General features: G+C 67.5%; 1 protein-coding gene across 1 annotated transcript in view; it reads left to right on the top strand.

The window, feature by feature from the left end:
- SPIRE2 (spire type actin nucleation factor 2) overlaps nt 1–9,748 on the top strand; it is a 36,667-nt gene extending 26,919 nt beyond the window's left edge. Inside the window, exons 5-15 of the mRNA XM_075939815.2 lie at nt 485–649; nt 1,692–1,778; nt 2,604–2,727; nt 3,390–3,559; nt 3,802–3,976; nt 4,512–4,636; nt 6,857–6,991; nt 7,146–7,213; nt 7,293–7,320; nt 8,508–8,617; nt 9,386–9,748. Of these exons, the coding sequence (XP_075795930.2) occupies nt 485–649; nt 1,692–1,778; nt 2,604–2,727; nt 3,390–3,559; nt 3,802–3,976; nt 4,512–4,636; nt 6,857–6,991; nt 7,146–7,213; nt 7,293–7,320; nt 8,508–8,617; nt 9,386–9,608 (1,410 nt within the window). The 3' untranslated portion in view covers nt 9,609–9,748. The remainder of the gene's footprint in view (nt 1–484; nt 650–1,691; nt 1,779–2,603; nt 2,728–3,389; nt 3,560–3,801; nt 3,977–4,511; nt 4,637–6,856; nt 6,992–7,145; nt 7,214–7,292; nt 7,321–8,507; nt 8,618–9,385) is intronic.
- The last annotated feature ends 4,448 nt before the right edge of the window (nt 9,749–14,196 follow it).

Consider the following 14,196-nt stretch of genomic DNA (forward strand, 5'->3'; position numbering starts at 1 on the left):
AGACGCGGGCAGTCAGGCCCAGTGGTCGGAGCAGCAGCGCTCGGCGCCAGAGTTAGGGACCGGGAGGCTGCGGGCGAGCAGCAGCCCGGTTGGTGCTGCAGGGCCTGCGGGCCACGTGCCCGGTGTCGGCTGGGGTTGCCAGCTGATCCCAGGCCCTTGCTCTTGGCTGGCTTCTGGGCAGAGCCTCATGCTCTGGTCGGGAAGATGCTTCCTCCCCCCCCCCCCCGCCTCTTCCCCCAGAGAGAGCTGGGCAGGGTCTGGGAGGAGGTCCCGCCCCTCCCCCGCCAGAGCAGGGCTGTTCCCCACGGCAGGCAAAGCGTGCGGCCTCCCCCCAGCGGTGCAGGGAGCAGCCATGGGGCCCCCACCGGGCACCATTCACAGGGCTCCGTGGGCCTGGCTGGCCGGGGCTCCCTTCCCCGCAGGGAGCCTGGGCGCTGCGGGCGCCGCTGCACGCTAAGGGGCACGGGCCGGTGTGTCTGTCCAGGCCCGGCTGTGGGTGCAGCTGATGCGGGAGCTCCGCCACGGGGTCAAGCTGAAGAAGGTCCAGGAGAAGCAGTACGACCCCCTGCCCACCGAGTACCAGCTGACCCCCTTCGAGATGCTGATGCAGGACATCCGGGCACGCAACTACAAGCTCCGCCAAGTCATGGTGAGCACGGCGCCCCCACGCCAGTGCCAGGGTCGCCCGCTCCTCGGGACACACCCCATCCCCGGGGCTGGAGCCCCGCCCCTCCGGCACCCCTTGGGGCCGAGAGCTCGGCTCACCGCAGGGCCCAGGCTGCTGCTGAGACACCCCCAGGGCAATACGTGCCCTCTCCTGTCCCCTGTCCCCAGGCAGGGCCAAGCACCATGCAGACCATCCCGGACAGGCGTCTGTCCAGCCTGCTCTTACACATCTCCAGCTCTGGAGAGTCTCAACCTCCCCTGGCACTTTACTCCAGTGCTTCCCCACCTGGCAGTAGCCTCTTGTCCACCTGAAAGCGCCCTGAATTTAAGCCCTTTGCTTCCTGTCCTGTCCTCAGAGGTGAAGGAGTCGTTGTCTCCCTCCTTTTAACAGCCTTTGCTGTACGACAAAGCTGCCACCGTGTCCCTCTCAGTCTGTTCTCCGGCTAAACAACCCAGGTGCTTCCGCCTTCCCGCCCAGGGCACGTGCTTTCGCCTCTCCGTCACTTTTGTCGCTCTTCTCCGCCCGTCTCCCATGTCCCGAACTCTGGCCCCGGCCCTGGCCCCAGCGCTGCAGCTGGGACCGAGTCAGCGCAGAGCCGAGCGGAAGAATCGCTCCTTGTGTCTGGACTCCTGCTAATCCAGCCGTTCTCACACTTTGGGGGGGGGCCCCCTCCCACGCAGCAAGTGTCTGCGCCCCCCCCCCCCCATAAATGAAAACCCTTTGTAGATATCGAAGCGCAGGACTGTATACGTGCCGGCGGCAACGCGAGGCTCGGGGGGGAGGTCGATCGCTCGTGCCCCCATGCACTAACCTCATGACCGCCAAGGGGTCCGGCCCCCCCAGTTGGAGGCCCCCCTGGGCCAGTCCAGCCCAGAGCAACGTCTGCTCTGTCTGCAACCGTGCGCCGTGCAGTTAGCTCGCGATCCCTCCGAGCTTTCCCCCGCCCCCGTCCTAGGCTGCCCTCGGCCGTTTTGTAGCCTCGTTAACTCCCCCTCCGCCGTCGGCCCATCCCTCTGCCCACCAGGTGGATGGGGACATCCCGCCCCGGGTGAAGAAAGACGCCCACGAACGGATCCTGGATTTCATACGCTCTCGGCCGCCACTGAAACAGGTAACGTCCGGGGGAACTGGAGCGCCCGGGCCGTGGGGCCCCCGACTGCCTGGGCTCAGAGCCCGGGAGAGGCCCCGGGAGGAGAGGGCTTGTCGGCCGCTGACTCCGTGAAGGAGCCCCCCTTTGCGCTGGCTGGAGTGTCTAGGGGCAGGAGCCTGGCTCTGGCATCCCCTTGTCCCAGCACTGCAGACGGCTCTCCTCTCTGCTTCGGCCTGGCAGCCCCGTCCCAGGGCGCTTTGCCCCTTGCCTGAGGCTTCCCCGGCGAGGCGCCGTGTTCCCACGACACCGGGCGCTCGTGCGGCCACTCGCGAGAGATTCAGAGCCCACCCGGCTAGGTTTGTGTTCCTGCTGGTGGTGCACATCCGCCCATGCCTTGGTGCACATACAATTATTCCGCACGTGGCTGGAAAGGATTAGAGGAAACAACGGTGGGGAGCAGATGTGAGGGCCCGGCCAGGGGGCGCAGAGAGCTGGCACAAGCCAGCGGAGCTCTTCCTTCAGCAGAACGCCTCCGGAGCCTGCGGCCTCCCCCCGGGTTACACTGAGCCTCGTGGCTGGCTCCAGGAGCAGCAGCGTCGGCTTCAGGGTGAGGCTCCCACTGCCCTGTGTGTCCCGCTGTGAGCTCGGCTCCGGGGGGCGGCTGCAGTCGTGAGCAGGCAGCCCGGGGAGGGCAGGCTCACGCTGCTGTCTCCTCAGGCCACGCTGTGCTTGTGGGAGCAGGAGGGGGGCTGCCAGGGGCTCCTAGCAAGTCCCCCGGGGTGGGCTGAGGGGGGGGGAGCGTCTCTCTCACCCGCCTGCTCCGTCTGCCCCGGGCGCTGGCTGCAGGTGTCCGAGCGGAGGCTGCGCCCGCTGCCCCAGAAGCAGAGGACGCTCCACGAGAAGATTCTGGAGGAAATCAAACAAGAGAGGAAACTGCGGCCCGTCGAGATGCGGCCCCAGGGCCAGAAAGGTACCGGCCCGGCCTGCCCCCGCCGGGAGCCTCGGAGCCAGTAGCTCCATCTGGCCCCCGGCCTTGCCTCCGCAGGGGGCCCCCACACGCTGACAGCTACGAGGGGGCTGCCGGGTGGGAATCGCTGGGGCTCGGAGCAGCCCTAAGGCCTGGGGGGCTGTTGAAACGCAAAGCCAGCCCCAGGTTAGGTGCCCAGCAGCGGCTGCCTGCAGGATTCGAACCCGGCGTGTTCTCGGGGCTTTGCCTGCCCGGCTCGCTCTGCGGTGCGGCTCCTCCGTCCCGCCCCGGCCAGCGTGCTCTGCGCGTCTCTGGGCCTGCGAGGAATTCAGGGGCCACGGCTGCGCTGTCGAGGGGAGGCAGCGCTAGTCCAAAGTTCATCCCCCCGCTCGCCCCGCCATCGGGCTGGCCTCACCGATCCGCTGCATGAGTCCAGGTCTCGCCTGGGGCACTAGCCCCCCTGTGGCCCCCGGCAGGGACGAGGCGTGCCCCCAGAGCTCTGCCCACCCAGCGGGGTTCCATACCCACCTCCCTCCCGCAGGGGCTCGGGGCGGTTACATTGGCAGCCTCCTCCGAGGTGCCCCAGGGAAGCCCGCCCCTCTAGTGGTGCCACCCTCCTACTCGCCCTGCCTTCAGCTCCCGTCCCGGCCCCTCCCGCCTCCCAGGATTCGGCTCCCTGCCCTGCATCCCCAACGCCTGCTCCAGCAACGTGAAGTCGACCTCCTGCATCGACCTCTCGGCGCCGGACTCGGGCCCCCCCGCCCCGCGCCCGCGCCCGCGAGTCCTGCTCAAGGCCCCGACGCTGGCCGAGATGGAGGAGATGAACATCTCCGAGGTAAGAGAGCGGGTTGCGTGTGGGGTCGCTGGCGGGAGGGGCGGGGGCTCGGCGCGGCCCGTTCCCGGAGGCCGTGCGCTCTCCTGACCTCGTGAGGGGATGGGGACGAGCGCGTGGCACGCCGGGGGTTTGGCTCGCTGGCCTGAGCGCCCTCTTCCCGCCGGGCGTGAGGCCAGTGCTCGGGCAGCCCCGGGCTCTGGCTGAAGTTGGACAGCGGCTCACGCTGCTCTCCCACGCTGCAGGAGGAGGAGTCCCCGAGCGCCGAGACGGGGGGCGAGCCTGGCTTAGGGCTCCCCCTGAAGCGGGATCGCTCCTTCTCCGAGCAGGACCTGGCCCAGCTCCAGAGCGCGAGGCCCGCCGGCCAGCCCGATGCCGGGTACCTGGGACCAGGGGCGGCCGAGCCAAGGCCCCGCTCAGGTAGCATGAATACTGCACGGATCAGCATGGAAACCAAGGGCAAGTTCCTCCCACGCCCCTTCTCCTCCCCTCCGCTACCCGCTGATCCAGCCCACATCTGTCCCCCGGGCACAGGCCTCCAGTCCCCCCTCCCCCGGCTAAGGGAAGACGTCACCGCGGGGTCCAGGCTCTGTGCAGAGTGGAGGTTCCCCCGCCCAGGACTGGGGCCAGCCCTCGTTTGCACTAGCTCGCCAGCAGCCCCCCGCTGCACGGTGCAGTGGCTGGGCTGCTGCGAGCCCCTTGCCCTGCCCCCCAGAGCTGGGGCCGGGGGCAGGACACGGACAGGAGTAAGGAGACCTGCCCCCATGGATATTGTAGTGTGGCGCTGGGCCCCGGCAGGACACCCCAAAAGCCCTGGGTTCTCCCTGCCCCCCTCTCCTCCAGAGGGCACCTCGCGGCCACCCGGCCCTGCTCTGGAACCCAGGCCCCACCCTGTCCGGCCCCCTTTGTCGGCGGGGGCAGCGCTCAGCAGGCTGCCTGTCGTCTTCCCGTCCAGGTTCGTTCCCAGCCAGTTCCCACCCGCTGCCCCCCGGCGCCGACCGCGGCTCCCTCGGCGCGGTGGAGGAGAGGGCAGAGGGCAGCTCCAGCTCCACCCCGGACAGCAGCTCCAGGCCTTGGCTGGTAAGCGCCCGAGCCCCACGCCGCCCACGTCCCCCCGGAGGTCAGCGAGAGGCTCGGGCCCCGCGGGAAACCTGCCGACCTCAGGCTGCAGGCTCGCCCGGGGCCACCCGCCGCTCCCATTCGGGGGAGGAAAGGGGCCAGGCAGCTGACGAGGGGTGGAAGAGGAGGGTCTGGCTGCAGGGGCCCATCTCCGACATAGGCCCTGGGGCTCTGGCCTGGCCCGGCTTCGTCTCCACTGGCAACAGTCGGGACGGGAACAGCAGGGAGCTGCGGGCCGGGCTTGGGGCATCCGCAGAGTGGGGGGGGGGGGAGCCAGGGCTGCAGTGGGGGAGCTGCAGCTGGGAAGTGAGGGGAATCGGGGAGGGGTCAGGACAGCCGCGCAGTGACTGGGTTGTGGGGCGAGGGGCCGGGGGGTGCTGCCGGCAGGGACCCGAGCTCCAGAGCTGCTCCAGCGCAGCGGTTCCGACCTGCTTTGTACCGCAGCCCGGCAATCCCACTCTCAAACCTTTGGCGGACCAGTAACATTTTATTTGCATATTTGCATAGTCATTATGCAAATAATGAATATGCAAATATGCCAATGAAATATTACCGGTCCGCCAAACGCCCTGGCCCCCAGAGCCACTGTGAACAGCCAGCTTCAGCGCCACCAGCCCCCTGCCCCTAAAGTCTTAGAGCCCCCCAGGAGACCCTCCCCAGTGCCAGCCTCTTGTTTCCAGAGTCCCACCTCACCCAACCCCCCAGCCTCGTCGCCTACCAGCCCCCAGTCCCCAATATTAGCCCCATCCACAGAGCCCCCCCGGCCAGCCCTGCCCCCATAGTCTCCCCACTACTAGCCCTGCTTCCAGAGCCCCCCAGTGCCAGCTTCCCACCCCGGAAACCCCAGTGTCAGCCTCCCGCCTCTTAGCACCCCCCCACCCCTGAGCAGCCCGCGGGCCAGGCACAGAGAGCTGGGAAGGGGGAGGAGGCTGCTTGGGCAGAAAGTGGCAGGTCCCAGTGCGGGGGGTGGCTGGGAGAGAGGCAGGGCAGGACACGCCTCCCTCAGCAGCCGCGGAAGGAGGGGAAGCGCTGGGCGGTGAACCCCGGCCCCCAGAGCAGCCGCAGACCGGCAGCCAGTGGTCCGTGGAATGGCAGCCAGCGGTCCGTGGAATGGCAGCCAGGGGTCCGCGGACTGGCAGCCAGCGGTCCGTGGAATGGCAGCCAGGGGTCCGCGGACTGGCAGCCAGCGGTCCGTGGAACGGCAGCCAGGGGTCCGCGGACTTGCAGCCAGCGGTCCGTGGAACGGCAGCCAGGGGTCCGCGGACTGGCAGCCAGCGGTCCGTGGAACGGCAGCCAGGGGTCCGCGGACTGGCAGCCAGCGGTCCGTGGAACGGCAGCCAGGGGTCCGCGGACTGGCAGCCAGCGGTCCGTGGAACGGCAGCCAGTGGTCCGTGGAACGGCAGCCAGGGGTCCGTGGACCGGCAGCCAGTGGTCCGTGGACTGGCAGCCAGTGGTCCGTGGAATGGCAGCCAGGGGTCCGTGGACTGGCAGCCAGCGGTCCGTGGAACGGCAGCCAGGGGTCCGTGGAACGGCAGCCAGGGGTCCGTGGACCGGCAGCCAGTGGTCCGTGGACTGGCAGCCAGGGGTCCGTGGAACGGCAGCCAGTGGTCCGTGGAACGGCAGCCAGGGGTCCGTGGACTGGCAGCCAGGGGTCCGTGGAACGGCAGCCAGGGGTCCGTGAACTGGCAGCCAGTGGTCCGTGGAACGGTGGTTGGGAGCCGCTGCTCTAGCAGAATAAACGCTGCCGCCTTTGGGTTCCTCTCCAGAGTGCGTCTGGCTGGCCTGGCTGCACGACCCCTTCCAAGCCCAGCCGTGGGGGCTGAGGGCGCCACGTGCAGCCAGGGTGGCAAGCAGCTGGTGCAAACGCAGGGATGGTGGGAGGGGCAGGGGATAGCCTGGGACCGGCCCTCCGCCCTCGCTGTCCCTCCAGTCGTGGTTCCATGCTCCTGAGCAGCTGCATCTCCCTCTGGCCATGTCCTACAGGTCTCTATTCGGCACGTGGGCCACGGACACCTCGTGGCTTAGCCCCCTCACCCCCCGCGTCCCGGCCCGCTGCCCCCTCCTCCCGCTCTGTGCCAAAGGGGTGCAGCTCAGGCTGTGGCTCGGCAGCGAGCAGCCAGGCCCTGGGGCGTGACACTCCCAGCACTCTGACGCTCCGCACCCACTCCCCGTGTGCCACAGGAGTTCAGCCACCCCGTGGAGAGCCTGGCCCTGACCGTGGAGGAGATGATCAACGTGCGCAGGGTGCTGGTGAAGGCCGAGATGGAGAAGTTCCTCCAGAGCAAGGAACTCTACAGCAGCCTGAAGAAAGGGAAGGTGAGGGCTGGGGGCAGGGTGGCGCCACGGCCTTCCCGGGAGCCACGGCTGCCTCGGCCCTGGGCGTGGGAGGAAGGGGCCAGCCGAGCCCCGGCGTGCAGGGACCCCACCGATGCAAACGGGGGCCATTTACCTCAGCCCTTCTCCCCCACAGATATGCTGCTGCTGCAAAGCCAAGTTCCCCTTGTTTTCCTGGCCCTCCGCCTGTCTCTTCTGCAAGAGGTGAGTGGAAGGGTCTGTGCGCCGGGGGGTGCCGCGGGTGCGGTTCTTTACTGACCTTTGCGTCTCCCCCTGCTCTTAGGTCCGTCTGCGCCTCCTGCAGCCTGAAGGTAAGAGACTTCCGGGAGTGTGCCCCGTGTCTGGGGCCTCGTCTCGTTGTCGAAGGCCCTGTCCCGGGGGGAACGGGTCGGGCAGCGATCTCAGGGGGTATGTCTACACTACCCCCCTAGTTCGAACTAGGGGGATAATGTATGCATACCGAACTTGCTAATGAAGCCCGGGATTTGAATTTCCCAGGCTTCATTAGCATAAAGCCGGCACCGCCATTTTTAAAAGCCGGCTAGTGCGAACCCCGTGCCGTGCGGCTACACGCGGCACGGACTAGATAGTTCGGATTAGGTAGCCGCGCGGCACGGGGTTCGCACTAGCCGGCTTTTAAAAATGGCGGCGCCGGCTTTATGCTAATGAAGCCTGGGAAATTCAAATCCCGGGCTTCATTAGCAAGTTCGGTATGCATACATTATCCCCCTAGTTCGAACTAGGGGGGTAGTGTAGACATACCCAGGGTGCAGCGTGCCGGCGGGTCGGGCGCTGACTGTCTCCCGTGGCCGTGCCAGTGTCCCCGGTGCACCGTGCTGAGCTGGCTGTGGGCTGGCCGCAGAAGGGCAGGCGCTGTAGCATTTTGGGGGCCCCACTTAGCTAACTCCTGGCCCCCATGGCCACTCCACCACGTAGGACACTGGCCTTAGCTCAGCGGAGGGGCAGAAAGATGATTCATTGTGGCCCCCCATGTTTAAGCAGGGGTGCTGCACCCAGGGTAGCTACCGCCCCCCCAGCCTGGCCTGGTTCCATCTGCGCCCTCTGCCCGCCCGGTGACAACACCTGGCATCTACCTGACCTGTCAGCGGGGCCAGGAACCTTCAGGCCTCTGCTCCCAGCTCTGGGCAGGAAGAGGCAACACGGGGACCCTGTGCAGGGGAGCCAGGACCTGCGGCCCCTGCCACTGGCGAGCCCAGCTCAGCGCTGGGGCTGCTAAGTACGTTGCGATCCTTCCTTGGGCACCAGCTGGCTCCGAGCGTGGCCTGATCCCCGCACAGTGCGCCCCCGTCTCCGCCAGTCACCCCTCCGGGTGGGGACACGGGACTGCCCTTCCAGCTGCCTCCCGCCTGCGGCTGGCTCTGGCCTGGGGCACCTCCCAGAGGCGGCTCAGCCCCGCTGGGTGCAGCTGTGCTGGGCGGCAGCGGCTCAAACAGTGACCCCCCCACCCCCCCGCTCTCCTCTCCCCCCCGTGCCGCAGATGAAGATGCCTTCCAAGAAGCTGGCTCACATTCCGGTCTATGCCCTGGGCTTCGAGAGCCTCCCGGGACCTGCCAACGCCGTGCCGCTGCGCCGGAAAGACGCCTTCCAGTGAGTTCCCGCCTGCGCGGCTCTGCACAAGGCCCGCTCTGGGGCAGCCGGCCGGTCGCTGGAGCCACTGGGCAGCGGGCCCGATGGGAGAGGCGGAGGCAGGGCAATCTAGAGGCCACGGGGACGGGAGCAAGGTGGGATCAGGCCGCTGGGGGATGTAAGTGTCCGGGCTAGCAGCGCCGTGGCTAACGCCGTGGTGCAGCCCCCGCTGGCGGGTGGGGGTGCCGGGACGGAGCTAACCGCTAGGCTTGCCCCTCTGTAGCTGGGCTGGCGGGCACCCCCTGCCGTAGAGCGTCCCCCCCCCACCCCCGGACAGAGGTGCGGTGTCTTCGGCCGGCTCTTCTCCAGCCAAACGCAGCGTCTGTGTCCTGGGGGTGCCCGTGCGGAGGGTCGGGCTGTTGGCAGAGCTCCGAGCGCCCCAGGCAGGGCAGGAGACGAGCCCCCTCCTCACATCCATCTCCCGGCCCTGCCCCCCCACACCGTCTCCCTGACCCCTCCTTGGCCAGGCTGCCTGCCTCCCTCGCAGGCTCTCCAGGGTCTCCTCCTCCCTCTTCGGCCATTCCGGCGGGGTCTGTCCCCATGAATCCACCCCCAGCTTCCCTTGCACGTGCCCACCAGGGCCGGGCCTGGCCTCCCAGGCTCTGGCTGGCTTCTTAAAATGGGGGCAAAGCAGACAGCCCCCCACTAGGTCACGGGCAGCAACGTGGGCAGGAGGGGCTGAGCGGCGCCCCCCGGCGGCCGGCTGCATCTCATGGCCGTGCTCTGTAGCTCCCTGCAGGGGCCGCCGCGGCGGCGGGTGGAGGAGGAGTTCCCCCACATCTACGCCCACGGCTCCGCCCTGAAGGACATCTGCAGCGACTGCGCCGGCTTCGTGACCGAGGTCGTCCGCTCCAGCCGCAGGAGCGTGGACATCCTGAACGCCACGCCGCGCAAGGGCAGGAAGACGCAGTCCCTCTACATCCCGCCCACGCCCGCCGTCCAGCCCCTGTGAGGGACTCTGCTGCCCCCGGCCGCGCTGGCCGCGCCCGTGGCACCCGCAGCCACGGTCCCCGGCAAGCCAGCCTTTTCAGCCCCTCGGCACACACCGGCTCGCCCACGAGCCCCCGCCCGGCAAGCTGGGCTTCCCTGGGCCTCCCCCCACCGGAGTGCGTGCGCAAGAACCAAACCAAGATGGCTTCCGTGGCCAGCCCTCCGGCCCTGGCGCGCCGCACCCAGCTACCTGCCCTGGCGTGGCCGCTCGTGCCCCTCCTCATGCCGCGGCCGTGCCCCTCCTCATGCCGCGGCCGTGCCCTCCGGCGGAGCTGCGCCTGTACATATATAATATACGGACTGCGCTATATTTATAGACATCTGGGGCCAGCGGCCGGCAGCGGGACCCCCAGGCTGCGGGTAGGCCTGAGGCCCGTGTGACACAGCAAGGACCCTTGCTTGGGCTATGCCTGGGCAGGACCCAGGATGTGGCTGGAGCCCGGCTTCTCCTCGCCCTGTGGGAGCAGCCCCGGGGGCGTTTCGTTCCGTCCTGTCTCGGGGCTGCAGGGCAGCCGGGGGGATGCGGAGCCTTGCGAGGCTCAGTAGGAGGAGAGCGGCATGCAGGCCTGCTCCGAGGAGCGGCCTGGGACCCCCTGCTGCCCCTGGGAGCCGAGCTCTCCCCTCCTTCCTAGTTCAGTCACCGAGCCGGGCTCGTGAGGCGTCCCCAGTCTGCCTGTCCCCTCTGCGGCTTCCCCTGGGCTGCTCGCCTCCCTTCACCGGGCTCTGGCTGCCTGGTGCGGTCAGCCCCCGCCGCTTACCCCACCCTGGGGTGTGTATTCAGGCCCTCGGCTGTGACTGTCTCTGGGCCGCGAGGCTGCATGTGTGTCCCGGCCTGCGCACCACCCCTCCCCGCCCCGCCCCGCCCCGCGCTCCGCAGGGAGTAGCACTAATCCGGAGTGGGGCTGTGCCCCCGGGGAGCCCCCAGCACCGAGCACAGACATGGGAGGCCCGGGCCGCCCAGAGCTCAGGGTGGTACATGGGCTGGGCAAATACCGCCTGAGCCCGAAGGCACTCAGCCTGGCCTGCTGCTGCCAGGTGTCCCTGCTGCCCTGTGCGAGCGGGTGGGAGCTAGCCCGGCTGCGCTGCCCTGTTGGGGCCCATTCGCCAGATGCCCGGCGGGTGCTAAATCTCTCGGTCCCCAGCTCCGCCCCCTGGAGCCTCTCCGGGGAGTGGCCAGGGAGTAGGCCCGCCGTGGCGCCATTCCCCGGGTCTCCCCATTGGCCCTTTCGCCATCCCCGGTCGCGCCTGGCTGGCAGCTGCTCTCTGAGCAAGAAGAAAAGGCTCTGCCCAGCCCCTGCCTCCCTGGAGGTGGAAGAGACCCTGCCAGCCTCACGCCCATCCCCCTGGCCTCCTGGCACTTCCAAGGCTCATCTGGGCCCTGGACCTGCCTAGCCACAGAACAGGGAAGGCCTGGCCGTGGCCGCAGCTCCAGGCTCTCTCCAGATGTGGCCCAACATCTGTCCTGGCCAAAACGTGAGGGTCTGGACCCTGAGGAGTCCAGCTGGCCGCCTGGAGTCTCCACCATCTGCTGCTTCCTCTCGGTGGCCTGGCTGGGTCGCCAGCCACAGCAGCTGTTCAGTGTGCCCGTCGTCAGATGTTTGTCTGGGGCGTCCTTGTGCAAAGCCGCCCGGCCCCTGGCGTCCTCCTCGGCCCGGGGCCAAGAGAGACACGGGGGTTGGGCCAAAAGACTCAGCGTCCGGTGCGGGGCTTTCGCGTGGGCAGGCGGCCGGAGTACGGGGAGCAGTGCCCCCCCAGACAGCGACAGCCAGGGAAAGCACCAGGCCGTGGGAGGGGAAGGGGCTGTTCCACGATGTGCCACTCGCCCTTTGTGTCCCACCAGGGGTGCACGTTGTGTGTGCGACACAGGGCGATGCAACCTGCACGTGCCTCCCCCCCCCCACGAGCCCAGCGGCAGGGCCTGATTTCAGTCGCACGAGGGCCCACGCTTCGCACGTGCACGCGATCTGGCTCCATGCGCAGACCAGGGTTTGTGCCGGCCGAGGGTCAGTTACACACTCAGGCCTGGCCTGCTGGTTACACTGGCAAAGCCTTCTGCCGGGAATGCAGCTAGTGCCGGTAACCGAGGGCTTTGGTGGTCCTGTGTGTATCCGTTCCCCAAACCAAATAGCTGGGCTGGCAAAAAGCCCCTAATTGCAGGTCTGCCTGGGTCTACACTGGGGCTTCTGCCAGCCTCGCGGGGTCAGACTTGCCATGCTCCGAGCCAGCAAAGCTGCCCCAAAAGTTGGCAGCGTAGGTCAGCCTCCCAGGGACCCTGGCAGGTCAGGTAAATTGCCAGTGGATCTCTGCCCAGCATGACGGAACCGGGCTCTGGAAAACCAAGCCTGGCTGGGCACTGGCTGCATCTGAGGGAAGGTGCATGCTCGCTGCAGACCGGCACAGCGTGGAAGAGAAGCCAGGGCCGATTCCACAGCCCACCAGCCCCTCTCCATGCTGGGGGTGCCGTCCTGCTGAAAACACATGGCACTCTGCTGGCCCTGGGCCCCGGCTTGCAAGATTAGCCTGCACTGCCGCCCTGCTTGCTTCTCTGTTTTGACATGGCCACATTTTGCTGACGTGTGCAAATGCCAATGCCTTATCCCCCTGCCAACTCTGCAATAACGCCCCCTCCTGCCCGGGTCGGAGCTGGCAGGCGTGGGGAAATGCAGGGGACCCCGTCCCCACGTCCTGTCCCTGGCTGACCCGGTGGCCAGTGTTTTGTACACAGCCCATCCTGTACAGATGAAAAGTCCGCTGTAAATAACATGCCCCTGGACTGGCATGGTTGCTCTTGTACAGAATGTTGCTCCCGTACTAATAAATCCCTATTTTGAGCTGCATTGGTCGTCTCCCGATGCTTTGCCAGCACAGGAATCTGTAAGGGGGACGGTGAGCAGGGTGCGTGGGGTGGACAGAGGCCGCCCCAGACAGCACTGAACCGCAGGGAGCCCCGGAGAGCTCCTGAAAGCGGCACGGGAGGAAATAGCAGGGAAGGGACCCTGCAGCAGGCGTCCAGACAGCAAGCGAGCTGGGCCGGCCTGCCCCGGGCTTGTGTTGAGAAGAGGGAGGAGAGCGCGTTCCCCACCCGGACTCTCAGCACCTTGTCCCAGGAGGTGTTTGTTGGGGGGCCAGCCAGCGGCTGCAGCCGGGACTGGGGCTCACGGGAAAAAGGTCGCAGTCCACATTCAGCCCGAAGAGACTGCACTTGGCTAGACGAGGGCTGAGTTTGGGCCCTTGTACAGCAGCCTCTGAGTCACTGGGGCAGCCATCCCTCTGGGCCCCAGAGCCAGCCAAGGGCTTTCCCAGCCCTGCTGAATCGCTTTGTTCCTGCCGCGGGTGAGACGGGGAGGGCAGGCTCACCATCCCAGGGCTGGCTGGCGCCCCACGCTCGGGAGGAGAGGGTCTCTCTCCTGGCAGGTCTCATTAACGTAGGTGGAAACCCCACAGACCTGGCTCCTGGAGCAGGGACCTCCCAGTGCCCCAGCCGGCATCAGTGCTCAGCTCCATGGCCAGCTCCGTCCCCTGCCCACCCGTGTAACCAGCCCTGTGGAACTGGTTTGCAGCATCCTGCCCTCCAGGGTCACGGTGCTGTTGAAGAAGGACGCCCGCCCGTGCGGTGCTGCGGGAGCCCAGCCCCGACCAAGCCACACGGGTCTCTGGCAAGGGCGCTTGCTCGAGTGCTGCCGGACCCTCCCTTTTTGGAGGCGGAGGAGCAGCTGGCAGAGCAGCACAGGCCGGAATTAGAGCCCCTGACGAGGGGGGCGTGCGCCCCCGGAGCTCTCAGTATGCATCCCGGACGGCCCATCCCCTGCATGCTGCCAGCCTAGCCAAGGAGTCCTGTGTCTGTGTGCAAGGGACAAAGGGAAGGGTCTTGAAAGCGGCAGGTGGACGGTGACTTTTGGCATCTCGTTTGGGGCTGAACCTTGAGCCCTCGTGCCGGCTCAGTGCACAGAAGGGGGGGCGCAGCCATGAGGAAGCCAGATTTGCTCTCCTCTAATGGGTACAGGCCAGCTCTGGCCCATGGTAGCCATTCCAGCCCAGGCAGGGAGCCCTCGGACCATGAATGCTACAGCCCTGAGGCAGGGCCGAGGGGAAGGGGATCAGGACCTGACTGTGCTGAGTGCCTCACAAACCGGAAGATCTGCTCCCTGCCCCCAACGCTTCCAGTCTAAGCAGGAACAAGCTGCACCACGTGAAAATGATAAAGTGAGGGAGGCGAGGAGGGAGGCTGCAGCGCCCAGATAGCCACGCTTAGCCCAGGGGACGTTGGCATTTTGGTTCCACGTCAGAACTTTTCCCCTCCAGCCAGGGCGGCCCCCCGGCCCTACAGCCTGGCTAATGGCCCTTGGCTTGTGGGCGTCCTGGCGGAAGTGGAGCTGGGATTTCAAACAGGACAGCGCTGCTGGGGGGGAGGTGCAGCAGCAGAAGAGGCAGCGTAGAAGGAAGCACAGAGCAGTGTCGGGGAGAAGGGGATTTGGGGCTGGAGTGGAGGTGCGTCGGAATGATGCAATGAGAGATGAGCACATAATTATTAGCAATGGTTTTATGGGGGT

The sequence above is a fragment of the Pelodiscus sinensis genome, chromosome 12 (assembly GCF_052426305.1).
Source record: "Pelodiscus sinensis isolate ZL-2025 chromosome 12, ASM5242630v1, whole genome shotgun sequence".
Lineage (NCBI taxonomy): Eukaryota > Metazoa > Chordata > Testudines > Trionychidae > Pelodiscus > Pelodiscus sinensis.